Source organism: Diceros bicornis, chromosome 37 (assembly GCF_020826845.1).
Source record: "Diceros bicornis minor isolate mBicDic1 chromosome 37, mDicBic1.mat.cur, whole genome shotgun sequence".
Taxonomy (NCBI): Eukaryota; Metazoa; Chordata; class Mammalia; order Perissodactyla; family Rhinocerotidae; genus Diceros; species Diceros bicornis.
In genome coordinates this window covers 23608704-23628878 of record NC_080776.1, presented here as the reverse complement: position 1 = coordinate 23628878, position 20175 = coordinate 23608704, and the positions used below count along the sequence as shown (strand labels likewise).

The 20175-nt window shown below is 43.2% G+C and overlaps 1 protein-coding gene across 12 annotated transcripts in view; it reads right to left on the bottom strand.

The window, feature by feature from the left end:
• The window catches only part of AGAP1 (ArfGAP with GTPase domain, ankyrin repeat and PH domain 1), a 561575-nt gene that overhangs the window by 167033 nt on the left and 374367 nt on the right, over positions 1-20175 (bottom strand). For 8 of the 12 annotated variants that reach the window (XR_009217063.1, XM_058533270.1, XM_058533274.1 and 5 more), the window contains one exon: positions 1205-1363. The exons of the other annotated variants lie outside the window; for them this stretch is intronic. Coding sequence is in view for 7 of the 8 variants with exons in the window: in XM_058533270.1 (XP_058389253.1) it covers positions 1205-1363 (159 nt within the window). In the remaining variant the exon portion in view is untranslated. The remainder of the gene's footprint in view (positions 1-1204; positions 1364-20175) is intronic. 12 annotated transcript variants of the gene reach the window in all.

Sequence of the window (20175 nt, the reverse complement as noted above, 5' to 3'; positions counted from 1 at the left end):
GCATGTGATGGCTAGGAATGCACGGATGTCGCATCGCAACGGAATAAGCTATAAGTGGTTAATTTCTTTCACTGGGGTTCTCAAGGTATTGGCATGATTTCAGATGAAAGGCAGAAAGCCTTGAAGAGTCCCTGAAGAGGCTGAAGGCAGATGTTTGCTATCTACCGAAGCGTCTTCTTTTGAATAAGGAAGGAGCCCTGGAGCTGGGGGCGTGCTGGGCACCTGGGCGATGCTCTATTTGAGCGCTCTGAGCCACAAGCTTTCCCAGAACTCTGGAACTGCCTTTCCGGACTCAACTTCCTTCCTCACTTGGTTTAGAGATGTCTTTCTTTAAGGCCTCTGCTGGGCAGTGTCCGCGGAGAAGCGTGGAGTAACTAGAAATAAGGATGATGTTTACCCCAAGCAAACCGCCTGCCGCAGCAGCTGGTGGGTCTACAGGGAAGACCTGATGCTGAATCTCTTAATTAGAACAAATTATGCTAAAATTACTCCAAAACCCTGTCTGATAGATGACATACAACAGTGGGAATTCCTTTAAATACCGGTGAACAGGCCATAGACAAAATGCCACAGGCAAAGCACGTTGCAGCAAGCCAGTGTAGCCTCAATGTTGCATAATTCATACTTTCACACATACGTCAAGAGAGTTTCCAATGGGCACATTTGTTTCCCAAGAAGCTGCAGACACTTAAAAAAAACTGGGGTGGAGATTCTACAAAATTTAGAGGATGTACGAGGAATCTTGGAAAACTAATAAGGAGAATGAATTATACGTTTTCCTTCGTTAAAAAAAATCCCAAACCCTGACAATATAAAATGAGCACGAATGGTGGAAGCGTAGGCCACATCGTGTAAGGAAGCGTGATCCTGGGCACGAATCTGCCGTTATTTCTCAGCTCCGCTGCCTCCCTGTCCTGTGACCCTGTGTAAGCCAGCTGCCCTGTCTGTTGCCTGTTTCTAAATCTGGCAAGCAGGGATGAACATCTACTCCCTGCACCAAGAGGAACAAATGAGATGACGTGGGTGAGATAGCCTATCAAGGACAGAATGCTCCACAGATGCAAGGCGAGACGCGCACTGTTGACATGGCTGCCCCAAGGGCAGAGCGGAGCGCAGAGAGCTCGGGGATGTCATATCCAGTCCTTGGCTGACAACCGAGGACCGTGAGGTGGCTGCGGGTCCATGGGGCCGCGCCCTCTCTTACCACTGCTGATGGCCGAGTTTGCAATGACCGTAGCCTCACTCCACTGGTCGGCACTGGAGACAGAGTAGGAGCGTTGCTGCATGCCGTCCGGCCGGCTGCTGAAGGACACCAGGCTGATGCCGCTTGCCATCTGAGACCCAGACGCACTAGAGACATTCCCTAGGAATAAACAAGTCAGGTGAACACCACCGCGCACTGCAGACCCCGAAGCCAACACGAGTTAACCTAAGGGGCCTACACGCCTGCGCAGGAGGTCCTTAGCACCGAGAGCAGCTGTCGTCCCGCCTATGTGGAAAATGGAAGCATCGTACAAAACAATATTCTAGAGGAAAAAAAGGCTGGCACGAATCTTAGGGTCTTGATAAAACACCGTGAAGGAAACTAATGCTTCAGATGAGTCACATAAAGCAATTCTAAACAGGGACCGGCGACACAACCACGATCTCCAGCTCGAGCAGAAGTGAAGACAAAGATTCACTTTTGGGAAAAGCAACATTCCTGGCCGGCCAGCAAGATGGGCCCTACGGGAGCCCCGCTGGGTCAGCCCATCAACAGGCGTGAAAATGATCACCAGTTGGGAGTCCACTGTCTGGTGCCAGAGGATGATTTTCACGGTGAAGCTATACTTTATGATCAACACAAATCAAAGTTCCCAGACGCAACATTGGTGGAAACACAGACTCTTAAACCAGGTAACTTTACTCTTAACCTTGAAAAGACTACGCAGGGGAAAAATAACCTTAGCAACTTCATGGTGCACGCGGACTGCGATGAAAAATGATTCCACTGTATACTTAATGATTTGAATCAGCTGCTCAACATCAAAATGAATCATTGTCTGGTCACACCAATTTTAGACTCAAAAACATAATTAAGTGCCTTTCTCTAAAGCTCAGCCAATCATCCTTTGCAGCTAGTGGGTGAGTTGGTTAGCGCTACGTGCAGATCTCCAAAGGTATTAGGTTTCTTGTTTATAACTTTCCTCTGATTGTTTTAGTTTAGAACCAATTAAGTTCTAAATTGTTTTAATAGAAGGTTTTCGTAGGACAAGATTTTAAAGACAGACTGTATTAGCAGTTCCCAAATCTGGTCAATTACCAGAATTACCTGTGGAGCTTTTTAAAAACAGAGGCTTCAAAAAATTCCAGTTTTGATTCAGAAGGTCTAGGGTGGGGCTCGAGAGAATATGTATTTCCCAAAGCACTCCGGCAAGTCTGGGGAGAAGCCGGAGGTGGGAACCAGGGCTCCCCTGCGAACCACGGAGCCCCCTGTAATCGCATGGAGCCCCAGAAAGTTACAAAATCTACTGAAACGCGTGTGAGCAAGACAGCAAACAAACGATGAATGAAGATGAAGGATTTTGTTTTTAAAAATACATTTCTACCTTAAAAAATGATGCCAATTTATGCTGGTGTGGGAACCACACACATTTTGAACGTCTAAGGGAAGCTACTCTTGGGCAGGTCTACCCAATTCCAGAAAAAAGTCAAAAGTAACACCTAAGAAGGGAAGAATGAGAAGAACACAGATCTTCCTAACTGTGCTTCTCACACCCACAGCAGCAGCATCACCCGGGAGCACGTGAGAAATGCAGACTCCCAGGCCCACTCTGGCACCTGCTTTTTAATAAGATCCCCAGGTGATCCGTGCACACGTGAAAGTCTGAGTGGACCTGCTGGAGAGCTCAGACTGATGACAACACAAACACTTGAGCCTGAAAATAACTACTAGCATGACCCAAAAACTATAACCAAAGTTCTCTGCCACCACAGACCACTAATATCAAAGGTGCTTGAGGGATGCACAAGGACTGTTGGCTCCTCTGTCTACTGCAGAGTCTCGAGCCAGTTATCCTGTCTCCCTCCCAGCTCTGATGCTCTGAGTTTAAGACTTAGACATGCTCTAAAACCCTCGAAACGCACACATCATGAGTGACGGCCTCAGCTAGTGCTCCCAAGCCCCCTCCAGTGCAGACTCTCACGGCAGCCCAGGGAGGAGGCGTGTGGCATCTCAGATACAGAGGGGCAGCCTAGGGTCAGTGAGGTGGCACTTAGGGACACACCACACGCTCCTCCTGGTATTCTCCACGTGCCATCATTTACGGCACTCTGTAGCCATCCTCTGGGTGTGCTTCTCCTCGGCCAAATCTCTATCACAATAGGGCAATCAGAGCCCATAGTGTGGCCACATCTCTGAGGAGCTGGTGCTCCCATCAGGCAGCAAAGCACGGGGCTCCTCCTACAGCCTGTGCCCAGACCTGCGTCTGCCCGCCACCTTCCTGCCACACTCTTTCTCTGCCCTGCTCCCCTCTTAGGAGGGCACCCATTTGGGTTGCACCCATCAGCTCCAGCATCTTGGGCTCCTGCTGGGTTCAACCAGAGGGGAGCACAACAGGAGTACGAGGAGGGAGGAGCATGAAACGGAGGCGTTTATTCCCGGGCTCCCTCACCGAGCAGTAGCCTTGGGCTGGCTATCCCTCTGGCAGAGGCTTGCTGGGGTAACCCCCCCTTCTCCTTGCCCCTTTGGGCCCATGGTGGTCCCAGTGCCACATATGCCAGCCCTGGCACCTGCACTATCCCCCAGCTTCTCTCTGTCCACGCCTCTATCCCTATGCAAAAAAACTCTCTTGAACTAAAGGGTGTGGGCCTGGGCCTTCTCTTCCCTGTGGGGACGCTGATCCTGCACACCCACCATTCAGAGCTGCATTCGGGATGAGGTTCCTCCTCGTAACTCCTCCTGGGGCTCCAAGGCCCTTTCCTGCTTTCATGGCGCGAATTCCTAGCAGACACGACACTGCTAACATTTTTACGGTGAGTGAGAGGAAAAGACAGAAAGAGAATGGGGGAAAAGAACAGTGAGAAGGTACGTGCAAGCGGTGACTCCACCGCTAAGCCAGGCCCCCCGAGCCCGTACTGCCCACAGAACACCTGCCGTTTGGTGAAAATGTCAAGGGGATGATTCTTTCCTCCCTCCGGCGCCCATTCGTACCCCTGACGAGTCATTATCAAGTGTGGAATATGTTCACAAAACCTCACTGTATACCAGCTTTTGGCACACAAGGCCAAAACACCTGAAAAACCAAACATAAATTCAGTCTGTCCATCTATCTTTGGGCTGAAGATGCCGGCATGACACTCAAGTCCCCTCTGCCGCCTTCCTCGTCTGTTCCCTCTGGAGCGTGGCTCCCCAAGGACAACGAGTCTAAAAGCCTCCCAATGTACTTCCTTTAAAGGCACAGAGAATTATCTTAGTGTGTCTGTCAGTGACTACTCGAAGAAAAACTCCAGCCACCAATATCCATGCGCACACAGGACAGCCAGGTCCATCTGAACTTTGGATGAGGAACACAGGAAATGTTCACATGGAGACAGATCTGATAAAGAACTCATCTTAGGTTCACAGTTTCTTCATCTCAAGGCCAAACATCCACTACAGATACGGGAACAAGAAAACTCCTAAAAATGGACACACACCTGTAAAACTACGCAACAGTGCTGATCACGTGTCTGAGGCTGGTCCACTGGTTTTCAAACTTCTGGCTGGTCGGCAAATGAAATTTTAAGCCCAAGTCCAATACATTAAGTTGGTGGCAGAGCAGCTCTGGGGTTTGGCTCCTGAGGAGGTCCCCAAGCAACCAAACTGGGACCTCTGGGGTGAAGAACCTTCTGGCAAGAGGGTGTGCTCCTGCTGTCTGATCGCAGAATCTGCACACGACCCAAAACAGCTGTATAGAATCCTTTAGAAAGCTGAAACTCAGAGCCCTCCAGCTCGTGAGGGTCTCCTTATCCCAACCACACCCAATTCCTAATTGTTGGGCTAACCAGAAACAACACGACTGAATTCTGGCCCAATGAATGTGTATATATGGACACACAGCTATCAAAGCAAAATTTTAAAACAGATCCACAGGTTTGTGGCCTGGAGTCTGGGCTGAGCTCATGGACGCGTTTTTGCTTAGTGGACAATGATTTCTTTTTTAAAGTAGAATTAACTTGGGAGATTTCATCTAAAAATCCACAGTTTCTGGCATCACTTGAAAAATGAGAATATGCGGCAGCCACAGGCCTGTGTTTGTGCCGGGAAACAAGCAGCTGACTACATCTCTGATCTGTGTTATCTGAATCCACGTGGCAGAAGCCGGAACACACACCTGCCCTCCCGCCCCCCCCACCTCACTCAATTACCTGTCTGCCTGGTTCCTGATCTTTGGTGACTGTGAGTCACCAAATCTTCCAAAAATATGCATAGGAAGATTTTCATTTCAGAAGTGAAACATTTCTCATTTTTTCTCAAGAGAGTAAATCTCTTTTCTATATATACTCATTTACTTTATTTGAATTTCAGTTAAAATTTTTCTGAAAATCAAATAATAAAAGACCAACTACTGTGACATAAGGAAACAGAAACATTTTTTGTGATGATACAGAAATGTATTTGTTGAACAAAAAAATTATGAAGAGTAAGAAATATTATTTCTGTCCTAAATATACAGTTTGGAGATCCACAAACAGGTACTTGCCTTTAAATGTAAATGTATAAAGACGCATGTTTTAATCTTGAGGCAAACCAGTGGTCCACTGACTTGGTCATGACACCATGAAAGCAGGCTTGCTGGCTTAGCGTGGCCCGTGAAGCCTCTCGCCATGAGTGTGAGCAGTCCTGGGCCAGTGGTCACACTTGGAGCCATTTCTACTCACTTTGAGTAAATCTTTCAATCAAAGCAACCAACTACTCCCAAATGTTCCATGGACATTTTTAATAACTATACAAATTTACAATCTAATTACAGTATTTTATGTCATCATTTCTGATGTTTATTTTTACACACACTGACAAAGGCTAATAATAATTTCATCTCTGTTCCTGAATGAATATCACTGATTAACTGGTCAAGTAACACTGCCCCTGCCTCCAGTTTTTCATATGTGCACACCTAGCAACATCTGCCCTGTATGTGACCCCACAGGGAGTTTTCCCCACTTTTGAAAGTCCCTCTAAGCATATAAGGGAGATGCGAAGTTTAAAATCACTTTATTTTCTCTCAAAGTACTCCAGGGCTCCATCTTTCTTTCGATGATAATTCGTTTCACATTAACAAGTTATTAATTGAGGCTGAGGATCTGGAGTCCTCATTTGTGAAAGAAGCCCAGGACCGATCTGATTTCCTGAGAGCTAAGGATCTTAAGATCAAGACCACCTGAGAATCAAGCCGTGCCTCCTGAACATCGTTGAAGCCCTGAAAGGGTCAGCGTGAAGTGTGGCCCAACAACGAGGCTGGGCCTCCCTCGGCTCCAAGCAGCCGTGCCAGGCAGAGGCCTCCTCTTCCTCGGTTGGGTGGAATGGTGGGGATCTAAAACCAAAGGACTGTCAATAATCAATAAAGACACCTAGCTCTGGGGCTGCTATATTGACTAATTAAATCAAATTCTTACGCCTCTACCTGATTAGCTAAGAGAGTGCGTTTAAGAAAAGACCTAAGCTCTTGCTGCCCAGACCTAAGAATCACAAGCACAAGACAGTCAAGACTGGAGTTACAAACCAAAAACACCAGCAGGATTGACAGGCACGAGTGCGCCCTGAGCCGATGGAGCCACCCTGCAGGTGCACGTGGTCCGAGAGAAGCCCTGCTCCGACTCACTGCCCTAGTGATGCCCAAGAGAGAAAGACTCCTATTTCCTTCTCCAGCAGCTGACCACCTAACCACACATACATCTGTTTTGCTACAGAATTTCATTAGTGTACCCGGGAAATGAGACGGGAAGCTGAGGTCTATTAGATGGGGAGGAACTCTTAGCACATGGCTGGAAATCACTTTCTTTGCAGGCACATCTGTCTTTCCCTAGAGAGAAGAGATTCTAAAGCCAGACTGGAAGGTTCTCTTTCCTGGAGCACAGGAGGTATGTCTAACAACGGTTCTAACTCACCAAGCTCTAAGCCAGTGTCAACAGACTAGAGGCCTTAAAAGGAAGCCAAGGGGACACTGGGTTCCCCCAGGGGTGAGCACCAGGGCTGGGACCTCCTTGAGGGTAGGAGGTGGGTATTTTCCATTCTTTCCCTCCCTTCCTCCTCCTTACCCCATCTTCCATGCTCCCTGTGTGCTACCCAAATATCCCCCACCCTCCTGCTGGTAGACTGCCCCATGGGTCTGTTTCTTCACATTTTGTGGCACAGGTGCTGGCAACATTCTGATTCTCATTTCAGGGATGTCTGTATAGTGAAGAGACTTGGATGACAGAAATAACGTCTTCCTCCAGAGGACAGCAGATCTGTTTGCTGTCTGGGATAATAACGTCGCCTCCATGGCAAAGGCTGGGCAGGTTTGCTTGCGTCCCAGTAGAAAAGACTGGGTTTCCTTCACCCCAGGTTGCTCTCCTGTGATGCAACCCACTGTGTGTGCTGGTGTCACCTGCCCTTGGGGGAACTGGCACACGACAACGCTGATACTCTGGCCACTGCTCCAGCTGGGAGTAATAAACTGTCATTTGTCCTGAACCAGGAGTCTCATCATCCAGGAAACTGGCAGGTTAGCTTGTTAACTTGCAAGGAGGGTAAAATCGGACCCTGCCAGCATTTGCCACCTATTCTAACTCCAACCTCCTGGATTTCCTTGTCTCATTGCATCGAACCCACACTGTGCCAGGCACAATAAAGGAAACAGAGTCCATGTCCTTAGGGAAGCTGTAGCCTAGCCCAGTAGAAGGTATCAGACAAGTCCACGTGTGGCCAAAACGCAAGGTTAGGAACACAAGAGCCATAAGATGGTAGGAGGGGCCAGGAGCTGCCAGCTGCTGCAAGGTTCAGCAAAGACTTCATGGAATACTGTAGATTTATTTCAGACTTTAGAAATGGACCCATCTCTATAAAGAGTAGTATAGAAAGAGGGGATGTTACCCCACCCCAGGACAACCCACACTGCTCTGCTAACTGGCTCACCTGACATGAAGCGTTCATAGAATGGCCCGCTACATTGTTCTCTCATTCAAGATTCCTCTTTCTCGTCCCTCCAGATTAAAATCATACAGATGTGCATAAACTCGTCCACCAGAAAACATGTATAAGAATGTTCACAGCAGCAGCACGCTTCAAAACAGCCCCAAACTGAAAATGGCCGAAATGTCCACCCAACACGGGTATCCCATGGCATATCCACATGATGGAATATTACACACCAATCAGAAGGATCAACTACTGACAGGGGCCACACAGCATGGACATCCAGATAGGATGTGGAGCAAAACAAGGCAAAACGAGAGTGCCAACTGTTAGGGTCCCCCCCACGGTTCAAAGTCAACAGGCAATACTGATGGAGGGACTGAGACGTCGGATGGTGAATACCCTCACGTGTGTGTGGAGGGGAGACGTGGGAAGCGACAGGAAGGGTCCCATGGGGGCTTCCTGAGGCGTCGGCCACCTGCTGCTTCTTGATCTGCCTGCTGGTCACCTGTACACTCAGCTATAACTTAGGATTTTGCACAATCTATGTACATGTTACATCAATAAAATTTATCCTACCCCCAAAAGAAGCTTAAAAAGGTCATTTGAATGGTTTGTGAATGCAGGGCAGGTCAGGAAATATGAGAGAGAGAGTCAGGTTGGGCAGAAGACAGTTTCACCAGCATTAAGTCCCAAAGAGTGGTCCAGCCCTACAAAGATGGGGCGCTGGCATCCATAGGAAGGGGCTCACAAAAAGACCTATTTGGTATTGTCTCAGTATTTTTTTCCCCAAATATTATCTGCATTACCATGAAATACATGGCCGACTTCCCGGCACATTCTGAACTCAGAGAGAGTGTTTCCTCCGACAGCCCATCTACTGGTCAGCTGGCTGCTGGCCTGACTAGCAGGGGCGGCCACATTACCATGCTAATCCATGGAGCCCCAGCGCCATCTCCTTGATATGGATATGTGTGTGCTTACTGCGCCGCCCTGATTAGCGCACGCTTCCATGTGTCAAAGGCGCCAGATTCTTCCCAAAGAATAATTTTAGCTTTACTTATATCCCTAAAGTGTAAGAGTTGATTTGAAAAGGTACTTACCTCCACCATATGCTATTTTTCTTTAAACAATTTGCATTTCAAAGTGAACATGGCATTTATATCTGAATGAATATCAGTATGTTGCCTGAACTGATCTCAAACGAGCATGAAAACGACGCTGGTTTTCTATTGAACAAGAATGTTTTCATCCACCAAATGACATCAAAGACACAACTCCTCTTTTAAGCTATAGGCTTATTACATTAAAAATAGCACGTTTGGATTTTTGAAGGTATACTCTGAAACAAGCTTTTCACAGCATTCAAATAGATTCATCAACAATTTCTTTTAAAATACAATTTTGCTCACTGCACTTTCCGATTTTGGTCCATGTTCACAAACAAGACTTGATATTACCAAAGGCTTTAACTAGGAAAAAAAAACCTGGCATTGGACTTACTGGTTAAACAGCCTGAAGAGCAGCATCTCTTGGCAATAGGTGATGCTGAAGTTTCATGCACTGAGACACCCAAAGAGGATTCTATGAGCACATGAGTGTAAAACAGACATTCATTTCCACTGCGGAATTTTATAATTAAAAAAAAAAAATTATAATTACAGGATATGATAGATAAAAACTTACTCTTCCCCTCAGATGCCTCACTCTTAGAAACATACCATTCTCGTTCCCAGGTAGCTTCAAACGTCAGAAAAGCTCAGAGTGTGAGGTTCCCTCACAAACCTAGAGTTGCACCACGCCCCGCTCCGTGTGCCGGCGGGGACACCAGTTTGCTGGAATCACGACTGGACGATGGAGGCTATTCTAATGGCCACATCACCTCCAACGAGGCCTTCGCCATCTGTTCCGTCCTCTAATTATAAACCCAAAAAGAATATAATTCACAACACTACCATAAAAAGTGAGATACAAATGATTTAAGGGCCTGTGAGCAGGGCCCATCGCCTCAGTATTTGCATTGGAAATCTGCCCTCCTTTTGGCAACCAGGATTTCAGGCTAAGAGGATTGTTTTCCAAGGACACATTCAGTATCTTTTCTTAAAGATGCAGGCATCCAGGACTCTGCCTTATGGGATACTTGTTTTGCAAAAGAGTGCGTATCAACACATCTAGTACTGAGATGGGAATCTTTTGTTTCTCAGACTACTATGTATTTCTTTTGTTATATATATTTTCTGCAGTATGCTTAGAGAAAAAAGAATGTAGGAGTCTAGACTCAGTTGTGATGGCAAATGTAATTACTACTAAATGTAACCTTGTGGCCACGCTCAGAATAAAAAAAATCCTAGAACTGGATAGTTCATGGTTATTTTCTAAAATGTGGAAAGGGCTCATTTTATTCTTTCTCCCTATTCTAATTATGACGCCAAGGAAAAAAAATGGGAGTCTATTTTGCTGTACAAATTTCCTAAAACTTACATTGCAAAATTATACAGATATATAAATAATGTAAATGACAAGTCTTCCAAAATGCTATCTAATAGATCAACTCTTTATTGAACATAAGCACACACTCTTCTTAGTTATGACCATAAAAAAGATGTCACTTTACATTCTACTTCTTCAATATGACTTCCTTCCGTCTTCCCACATTGTTCCATAATCTTCACAATAATTTTAGATATACAACATCTTACTGATTTAATGTAGATACTTTATACTAGTGTTCTTCTACTTCTGGATAGTTTTGGCTGTTTCTAATTTTTCATTATTATAAACAATACTGCAAAGGACATCTTCTACCTTTAGATTTTTCCTTAGGATAAAATCCCTAAAGAGTTCTTATTGGGTCAAGCAGCATTAATATCTTTCTGATTTGTGATATATTGCTAATTAATTTTCATAATGACCAGTGGGCTAAAAGAAGATGCAACCTGGGCATCTTGAAAACAATACAGTCTCTTTGAATTGTTGATTTCAAGTTCTTTGGATAAATACCCAGTAGTGGGATAGCTACATCGTATGGTATTTCTATTTTTAATTTTTTGAGAAATTTCCATACTGTTTTCCGTAGTGGCTGCACCAGTTTACATTCCCACCAGCAGTGTATGAGAGTTCTCTTTTCTCCACATCCTCTCCAATATTTGTTATTTTTTGTCTTGGTAATTATAGCCATTCTAACAGGAGTAAGGTGATATCTCATTATAGTTTTGAAGAGACTTAGGCACCCCTATGTTCACTGCAGAATTATTCACAATAGCCAAGACACGGAATCAACCCAAGTGCCCATCAACTGATGAATGGATAAAGAAGATGTGGTATATATATACAATGGAATACTACTCAGCCATAAAAAAGGACAAAATCGTCCCATTTGCAACACCATGGATGGACCTTGAGGGTATTATGTTAAGCGAAACAAGTCAGACAGAGAAAGACAAACACCATATGATTTCACTCATGTGAAAGATAAACACATGGACAAAGAGAATAGATTAGTGGTTACCAGAGGGGAAGGGGGTGGGGGGGGTGGGTGAAATGGGTAAAGGGGCACATATGGTGACAGATAAAAATTGGACTATTGGTGGTGAACACAATGCAGTCTATATAGAAACTGATAAATAATAATGTACACCTGAAATTTATACAATGTTATAAGCCAATATGAAATCAATAAAATAATTCGAAAAAAAAAATTCAGTCTATAATTTGTAAAATGGATAAAATAATAATAATAAAATGGTGATAATGATGATGATAATAATATGTCCCTATAGTTGATATAAGGATCAAATTACATAAAGCACTTTATCAATTGTAAAGCCTCTGTAGACATTAGTTGTTATTAATCTCACCAACAGTGGGTTTTCCTTTTCTCTATAGTTTATTATTTAGAAAAAGCTTAAAATGCTGCTAATTTTGTTTGTCTTTAAAATCTAAAAGGTCTGAATATTTTCCTTGTGTTTCTAGTGATGGTGTCTCTTCGTGTGTAAACTGCTCGTTATTTGCCTCATATCTGTGTTTTTGAGTTATAGTCATCACTTGGCATGAGCCCACTGATTCACTGGATGGTATTTCTTGAACACCATGGACCTTAACAGTGCTTACTACTGGGACAATTCAATGACACTCTTACCACTCTCCAAAACTCCAAAGGTATGATGATCAGTTATGCCAAAGTTGTCAGAGGTACCGTTTACAAAAGGAAAGAGAGGAAGAAAAGAAATCATGTGCTGAGGACGTGATGCAGCAGTGGATGAATAACATAACCTGACATGGGGAAAGGGGACTTAGAGAACCAGAGACCCTGCTTACATCCCATAGCTAGGTTACTGCTCCACTGTGGGGATGGATGTAGTCTGGTGTTTGGTACCATTCAAGACGAAAATATTAAGCACATCAGATGTTAAGTTCTCATTTAAGTGATTATATTTAGAAATAAGTTTAAACATTTATTCCAAAGATGAAGTCTGCTATTTCCAGCTATACAGCACAACACTCATCACTGCAAAATGATGCCTGCACTTCTCCTCTTGCCCATTTTTATCTGCTTAAGGAACACTTGCTATGACAGATTCTGAGGTGTTTATGGACAGTGCCATCATAATGCTTACTTATGCTTATTTGCACAATGCTTACATAATGCTTACTGAGCTACAATCCATTTCTTGGTATGGGTTACATGAATAAGTTTATGTGCAATATGGTGATAATGAGGTATGACAATATTACCCAAAAGGAGAATCAAACTAAGGATTTTGCTTTGAGCAACAAAATACGATTATAGCACTCAAGTAATAACGTTTTATAAAACATAAATTCTAAGATGTCCATATCTTATCCTCTAGTTTATCATTTGGTATTATATCCCCAACAACTTAATTCAATTGTTCACTTTCTTCTTTTGCCATAATAATTCCATCTTTAAAATATTCCTTCTCTTTTATATGATAAATGCAATAGGTGTGTTCTGCACAAAATTCACTTCGATTCGACAAGCACTGTTTCGAGGGGAGGTTTCTTCAGCTATCACTGAATTTTATAATCCCTTTCAGGGAGAACGGCAAGTGATCACACAACTCCATGCCCAGAAGTCCCACTGTGACTTCTCTCTCTCCCTTCCAGGCCTTATAAAACCACCTCTTAGAACTGAAGAGAGAAATCACGTAGGAGTAAGAGCATATCCATGTTCAGAACTCTGATGACTACTTGTTGGTGGGTCAGGATATTTTGGGGTTTTACCACTCACTAGAAATATCCTAGAAAGATGAATGTTCCCTGTGTGAGTGGTAACCGCAAAACATTGGGTCACAAGGTTTGGAGAGGGCAAAATGTCATGACTACTTTGAAAACTTCTCCTGTGCCAACATGGGAACAAGCACGCAGCACGCAGGCTAATCAAGGACTTGACTCTAGCACAGAAAGTCTCCTTCCCAAGGCCCAGGTTCCAGCGGAGGCCCAGGCCTCCGTCAGCTGCCTCCCTGAAGGCTGCTGGGACAACCTGCAGAGATGGTCTCAGCGTCCTCCCCTTTCCTATTGCCCGTCCCATGCTGACCATTTTGCTGGTCTTGAAAGCATCAAGTCAACAGCTGAAACACTATTCTTCACCAAACACACACATTTTTCAGAAAGGAAAAAAAGTTTCTACACCAATTTTTTATTTACTTCTAGAGATATCTGTTCCCATGGGCATGCACAGCTCCGTATCTCTAACATCCTTCTTATGTTTTTAACTGAAATCATCAAGGATCAAGCTGCCTTCGTCGGTTCTTACAGAAAAGAACACTCCATTTGGAGTTGAAATAATTGAAGGTTTCTTTAAACTGGAAGGAATGATTCTGATTTATATTTGAACTGGACCCCCAATGATCTTGACCACGGAATGCTACAATGGAGGAACTGTTATCTGAAAGAAACTAAACAATACTTATCGCCCATATTGATCACTTACATTTCATATGATGGGCGATACTCAGTAATATTCACTTAATGAAAAAATAATTGCTACGTTAGGAAACTAGGAGAGGATAACAACGAAGGAAAAATAATGGTCTATGCCTCAAAGAGTTTACAATTTAATGATGGAAACAGTGTAACACAAATTTGCCTGAATCTCAGTGGGAGAAATGCATAAAGACAGAAACAGTGAAAAATAAGCAAGCATTTCTCATAAAAGCTGAAGACACCGCAACTCTTGTAAAGAATAAACTAATAACTTTAGTATCTTTTAATCTCCGATGTAGCTGATTTCCTGAAATTTTAGTTTCAGGAAGAAACCCCACAAGATGTTTATTTTTTTCCCCTCAAAATAATGAATTATTAAATAGTCATCAAAACCTACTCCAATAAAACCTGGTTTATGGAAGCAGATATCCCATGATACTGATTTTTGGACTATTTTTTAGCAAAATAATTCTCAACCAATAAGGCTTTCATTTGCAAGTGTTCTACCAAGTTGCTAAAAAGGTGTTTAGCAAAAGCACCCAATTTATGAATCAGAGGATTAATGTTGTAAATAAAGTCCAAAGGGTGGGATATGAACGGGTGACCAAGGCAGAATGAGCGGCGAGTGAACCGACAAACCGGGAGGGGACACAGGCGGACCGGCACAGCTCATTCAGTACACAGAACAGATTCCGGAGTTATTAAAATGTTTTCTAGACCATTTGAAACTAAACAAAGAAAAACTTTGTTTCCATGAGACAACAACGGATCTAGTTTTGATGTTGCGTTATTTTTTTTTTAATAGCTATTACCACTGTAACAGCAGCTTAGCGACTCGGCGTCTGCAGTGTGAGCAGTTTTGATAAACAGCCTCTGCGGGCCACACAACGGGGATAATGTATCCTTAAGTACCGCCAATGAGCTGCCATTCTGCACAGCCAATTACTTCTGTGCGTCTGTCACTCAAAGGAAAAATGACTGAGCCCATTAGATCAAACCTTTGTCACTGTTCCTAATGCACTCTTAGGCCTCATTAATCTCCGGGAGCAGCAACAGAGCCGCCGGTGTCTCATTGCCTCCCCCGAACAGGCCCACGTGAAGCCTCTCATCTCTCCCCCAAGTGCACCGCGTTAATCAAGCTCTCCTTATTACCCCAGTCCCTGTCACGGCGGAGAGCGCGCTCCTCTTAAATGCTCTCATTATGACCCATCTTTAGAGCCGGCTAAGTGGAAAAAAAGAGAGAGGGAGAGAGGGAGAAAGGACGGGAGAGAAAGAGGAGAGGAAAAAGCAAGTCCGATCGCATTAATATTCATGACAATAATTAGTATTCTAGGTCACTGAATATTCATGCTATTAGTTTGGTTTTTTATGGGTTTGCTGGATGTCCTGATTACTGAAGTGTGGAGGAAAACAGCATGGTTGAGACTTCAGATGTCGACGGCAGTTCAATACTCCAAACACATCGAGATCCCTGCCCCCACCCCCGGAAAGTCAGCCTCCACCCTCCCGATGGCTTTAATATATTGAACCCACCGGGGGCCAGGAGTGGGGGCAGGTGGGGGAGAGGGAGGAAAGGTTTCCCAGGACAAAGGTCTAAGAATCAATCTGTTAGGATAAAAACAGTCACAGTTGCAAATACCCAACAAAGACACACTTTAGGGACAGGAAGATATCTGTCATCTCAGAACAAAATGTTGCAATTAGGAGTTATGAGAACACTGGGATAAAGAGACGATGGGACACGAAGAACTGGAGCAGAGCGCCCCAGAGAGATCCGGAAAAGTCCAGAAGGGCACGTCTCCCTCCTGCTTGGGTGGCTGCCATCATGGGGGATGCTGGTTGTTGAGGGGCATGGGTCTGTCCAAGTCTAACCCATCATGTCTACTCAAAGGCTACATAAACAAACACGTCATGGCATTTAGAAATTAATTCGAAAACAATTTCTCTCCTCTCTCCCTCCTTTTCTTCACCAGTGACAAGCACAACTATTATGATGGATTTCTGATACAATTCTGAAAAGTTGCCCGGGGTCAAGCTTTGGAAAGGCACCTACTGTGTTATCCTCACAAGGACGGAGGTGGGTACCATTTTCCCATTTTAAAGATGAGGAAGCTGAGGTTCACAGAGACACCTGCACAATGTCCTAAGATGGGGGAGGTGGGATTCAATTTAGTGTTTCTGACTTCAAAGCCCCTACTGGTGGCCATATGTTCTCCTGCTCTCTACTTAAATGGCAAAATAACTGTCAGAGCTGATACAACTCTGCATTCTGTCATATGCGCCTACAATTCTACCAAACCAGCCTGGCCGGAAACTTGATTGTCAGAAAATACTTTTGGACATTTGACTGTCTTCTCTGGAAGTATATCTGAAAGTATAGTTGGTAGCTTCTCTAGAAATGTGGCTTCTGATGGGTTTTCATTAGAATGGCAATGGGGGTTCCATGACAAAGGAATGGAAATGGAAGATACTTGCCATGGGCATCCTGAGTGAGTGACCTTGGAGGAAGGGGGAGATGTGACAGGGAAGGGAGAATCTAACCAGGCCTGAATAAACAAGTAACTTTTGGATTTGTCTTTTCTTTTTTTTTTTTTTTTTGCTGGAGTACATGCTTAAGTAATTTTTTCAAAAAACCATCGAGAGGGAAATGTTCTATATCCCTGTATGTCATCTAAAAATGTCTTTTTTCTACTCTCACACTTGATTGATAATAGTTTGGCTCTGCCTAGGCTTCTAGGTTAAATATTATTCGTCCTTAGAAGAGAATTCTTCCATTATCTTTTAGTATGTGGTTTTGCTCTTGAGAAGTCCACAGTCCGTCAGAGTTCCCTTCCTTGGTAGGTAACCTCACTATTCTCCTGTCTTGGATACTTTTTGGGATTTTGTCTATGTTTACAGAGCTTCCTCTCCCATCCAACTTGGTACTTGACTCTTCAGATGGGAAGACACCAGCATGTCCATCATCCCCTCTGGCATATTTTTCTTCTGTTATATCTTTGATTACCAACAGTGTCTTTTGCCATGTTCTTTATAGTATTTAACCTATCCACTGAATTTGTTATTTTTGCAACCTTTTTTCTTTAATTTTCAAGAACTCTTTCTCCCCAGATTTTTCATACAATCTTTCGTTTGTTTCATTTTATGGATGCAATAACTAACCTCTTAAATCTTTCTGATGCTAGTTGCTATAATTTCCTTTTAAATTCCCTTTCCCAAATTATCGCTCTGTTTCTTCTAGGATCAGTTGTCCTTTTGTGCATCTCAGTCCTTCACATCTTTACTGTTGGCTTCCACAAACGTCTTGGTTGTTCATTCATATTTATGAATAAGAGCATGCGGATTGATCAGGCAGATGAAAGGTTTTCTCTGCAGCCTTCGAGCAGGTGTGCAGGACATTTTGCTTGGCGGGCTCGGTTTGGATCGGCAGTGCAGGGGTTCGTGGGCAGGCTGGCGCACTTTAGTTATGTCCCTCACAGTCAGAGCTGCCTTTCCTTGCCATTTATTTGTGTTTCCCTGTGACTCTGCAGGGGTCTGAGTTTCCCAATCTGCTTCCTTCCCTTTCAAGCATCAGCACCCATACCAGGAGCTCTGCCCTTCCCAGGCGTGTTGCTTACTTTCTCTTCCTGTGGTGGTAGTGTCGTCGGCGAGAACGCCATTGGCCAGCTCTTCCTGAATGTGTCCCTCAGCCTCCTGTGCCTGCACTCCACAGCTGCCCAATGGAGCCTGCAGCCACCCCGCCTTCACTGCAGTTCCTCTGCTCTGGTTAACCTGCGAGCCCCAAAGTGAGACCTGGGCTTGGTTGTCAGCACACAAGGCAGCTACTCTGACAGTGTGTTTTTCCTCCTCATCTCCAAACCCATAGCAAAACTTGACATTAAGATCATCACATTTCCAGCATTTTCATGTGTGAAACGTAATCAGCATTCCAATACTGGAGAACCACTCCCCAATACTAGGAATAACATAAGCCCCCTCCCACCAGTAATTTTCTATCCACTTGACCCCTTTGTCTTTTTAGTATTGATCACCAGCTTCAATGGTCTTAATTGTGTTTGTTTTTCTTCTGACTCCTCCACCCCCACTGGAGCATAAGGCTCCTGGAAGGAGAGTCCTGTACGGCCCCCAAAGCTCCAGAGCGCTCATCAGGACTGGGCATACAGCAGACTCAATAATGACAGTAAGTGAATGGTACAGGAGGCAAAGCAATGAGGTATCTGAACCATTACATTGGTTGGTAAAAACTAAAAGTCAACATTGACATACAGTTAGGCATTAAAATATTTGAAATATGGAATGCCTTATGACCGTATTAGAAAATCAAGAGAAACATCCATATAGGTATTCCAACTCATAAGAATTCAGTAAGATGGCTAGATATAAAAAAAGCAAAAATTAGGAGCTGTGTTATTTCTTACCAATAGATGACGTAGTAGACAACACTCCCCCTCAAAGACAAAAACCAACAAACAGAAAAGATTAGCCTCACATTTCACCAAAAAATATAAACTAACAGAATGGATTAAGAAGACACATACAGGATCTAAATGAAGAAAAGTGTTAAACTTTACTGAGGGATATATAATAAGTCTGAATAAATTGGGAAAGAATTGTGTTCTGTGATAAGAAACTCAATATAGTAAAGATGTCAGTTCCTCCACAATTAATTGATAGGTTAAAAGCAATGCCAATTAGAGTCACAATGGGATTACTTTTAGGGGAAAAGAGAAGGTTTCAAGTTACTTTGAAGTTTATTGGAAAAAAATAAATGGGTGGCAATAGCCAAAAAACACTATAAAATAAAAGAGTATTAAACTGTGTTATACTACCAAACATAAATTTTTTTTAATCATTTTTTTCTTTTCTGGGTTTTTTTTTTTTTTTTTGTGAGGAAGATCAGCCCTGAGCTAACATCCATGCTAATCCTCCTCTTTTTGCTGAGGAAGACCGGCTCTGAGCTAACATCCATTGCCAATCCTCCTCCTTTTTTTCCCCCAAAGCCCCAGTAGATAGTTATATGTCATAGTTGCACATCCTTCTAGTTGCTGTATGTGGGACGCGGCCTCAGCATGGCCGGAGAAGCGGTGTGTCGGTGTGCGCCCGGGATCCGAACCCGGGCCGCCAGTAGTGGAGCACGCACACTTAACCGCTAAGCCACGGGGCCGGCCCCCAAATATAAATTGAGTCATAAATCTAAGACAACGTAGTAAATCCACATAAAACAAGACAAAAGTGAAGATAGGTCAATGGAATAGATTCTCGGGCCCAGAAACAAAGCTTATTTGATTAAATGAGTTAGTTGTACAATAAATGTGACAAACAGAATCAACAGGGAAAGGAAACAATTCAACAAAGAGAGAAAGAACAATTAGTTATCTATTTGAATAAAAAGTTTAATTAGATTTCCTATTGCATATAATAAACCCAAACAAATTAAAAGTGGATTAGGCGTTATATATTAAAAAAAGAAACAATAATAAAACTGTAAAACTCAGAAATACATATACATGAATTGTGATCTGATTTCAGGATTATTAAACGCTTTCTAAATATCTGAAGTAGAAACCACAAAAGTATAATACTTATGATTTGACTATATAAAAGAGGGGAAACCTCTATATGTAAATAAGATCATAGAATTTAAAAAGCAAATAATAAACTGGGGAGATATCCGCAAAATATATCATAAAGTCTTAATATCCTTAATATATAAAGAGTTCTTACATATCAATAAGAAAAAGACAAGCACCTAGTGCAAAAAATGGGAAAGGATACATCTAAACAATTACAACATAAGAAATATGTATGATTAGTAAACATGAGATGTTCAACCTCACTATTAATTGAAGAAATCCTAATAAAGCACGAGATATTTTTATTGCTGATCAGATTAGCCTAGATTCTAAAAATGATAATTAATAGCAATGCTAGCAAGTGTGAGAGGGTGAAATGGGCACTCACTTTATGAATGGATGGGTATTTTATACAAAACTTTTCTAGAAATTAATCTGGAAATTTGTATCAAGAATCTTATAAACACTTATACCCACTGACTGAGCCACTTCACTTACGGACATTTATTTTAAGACAATAAT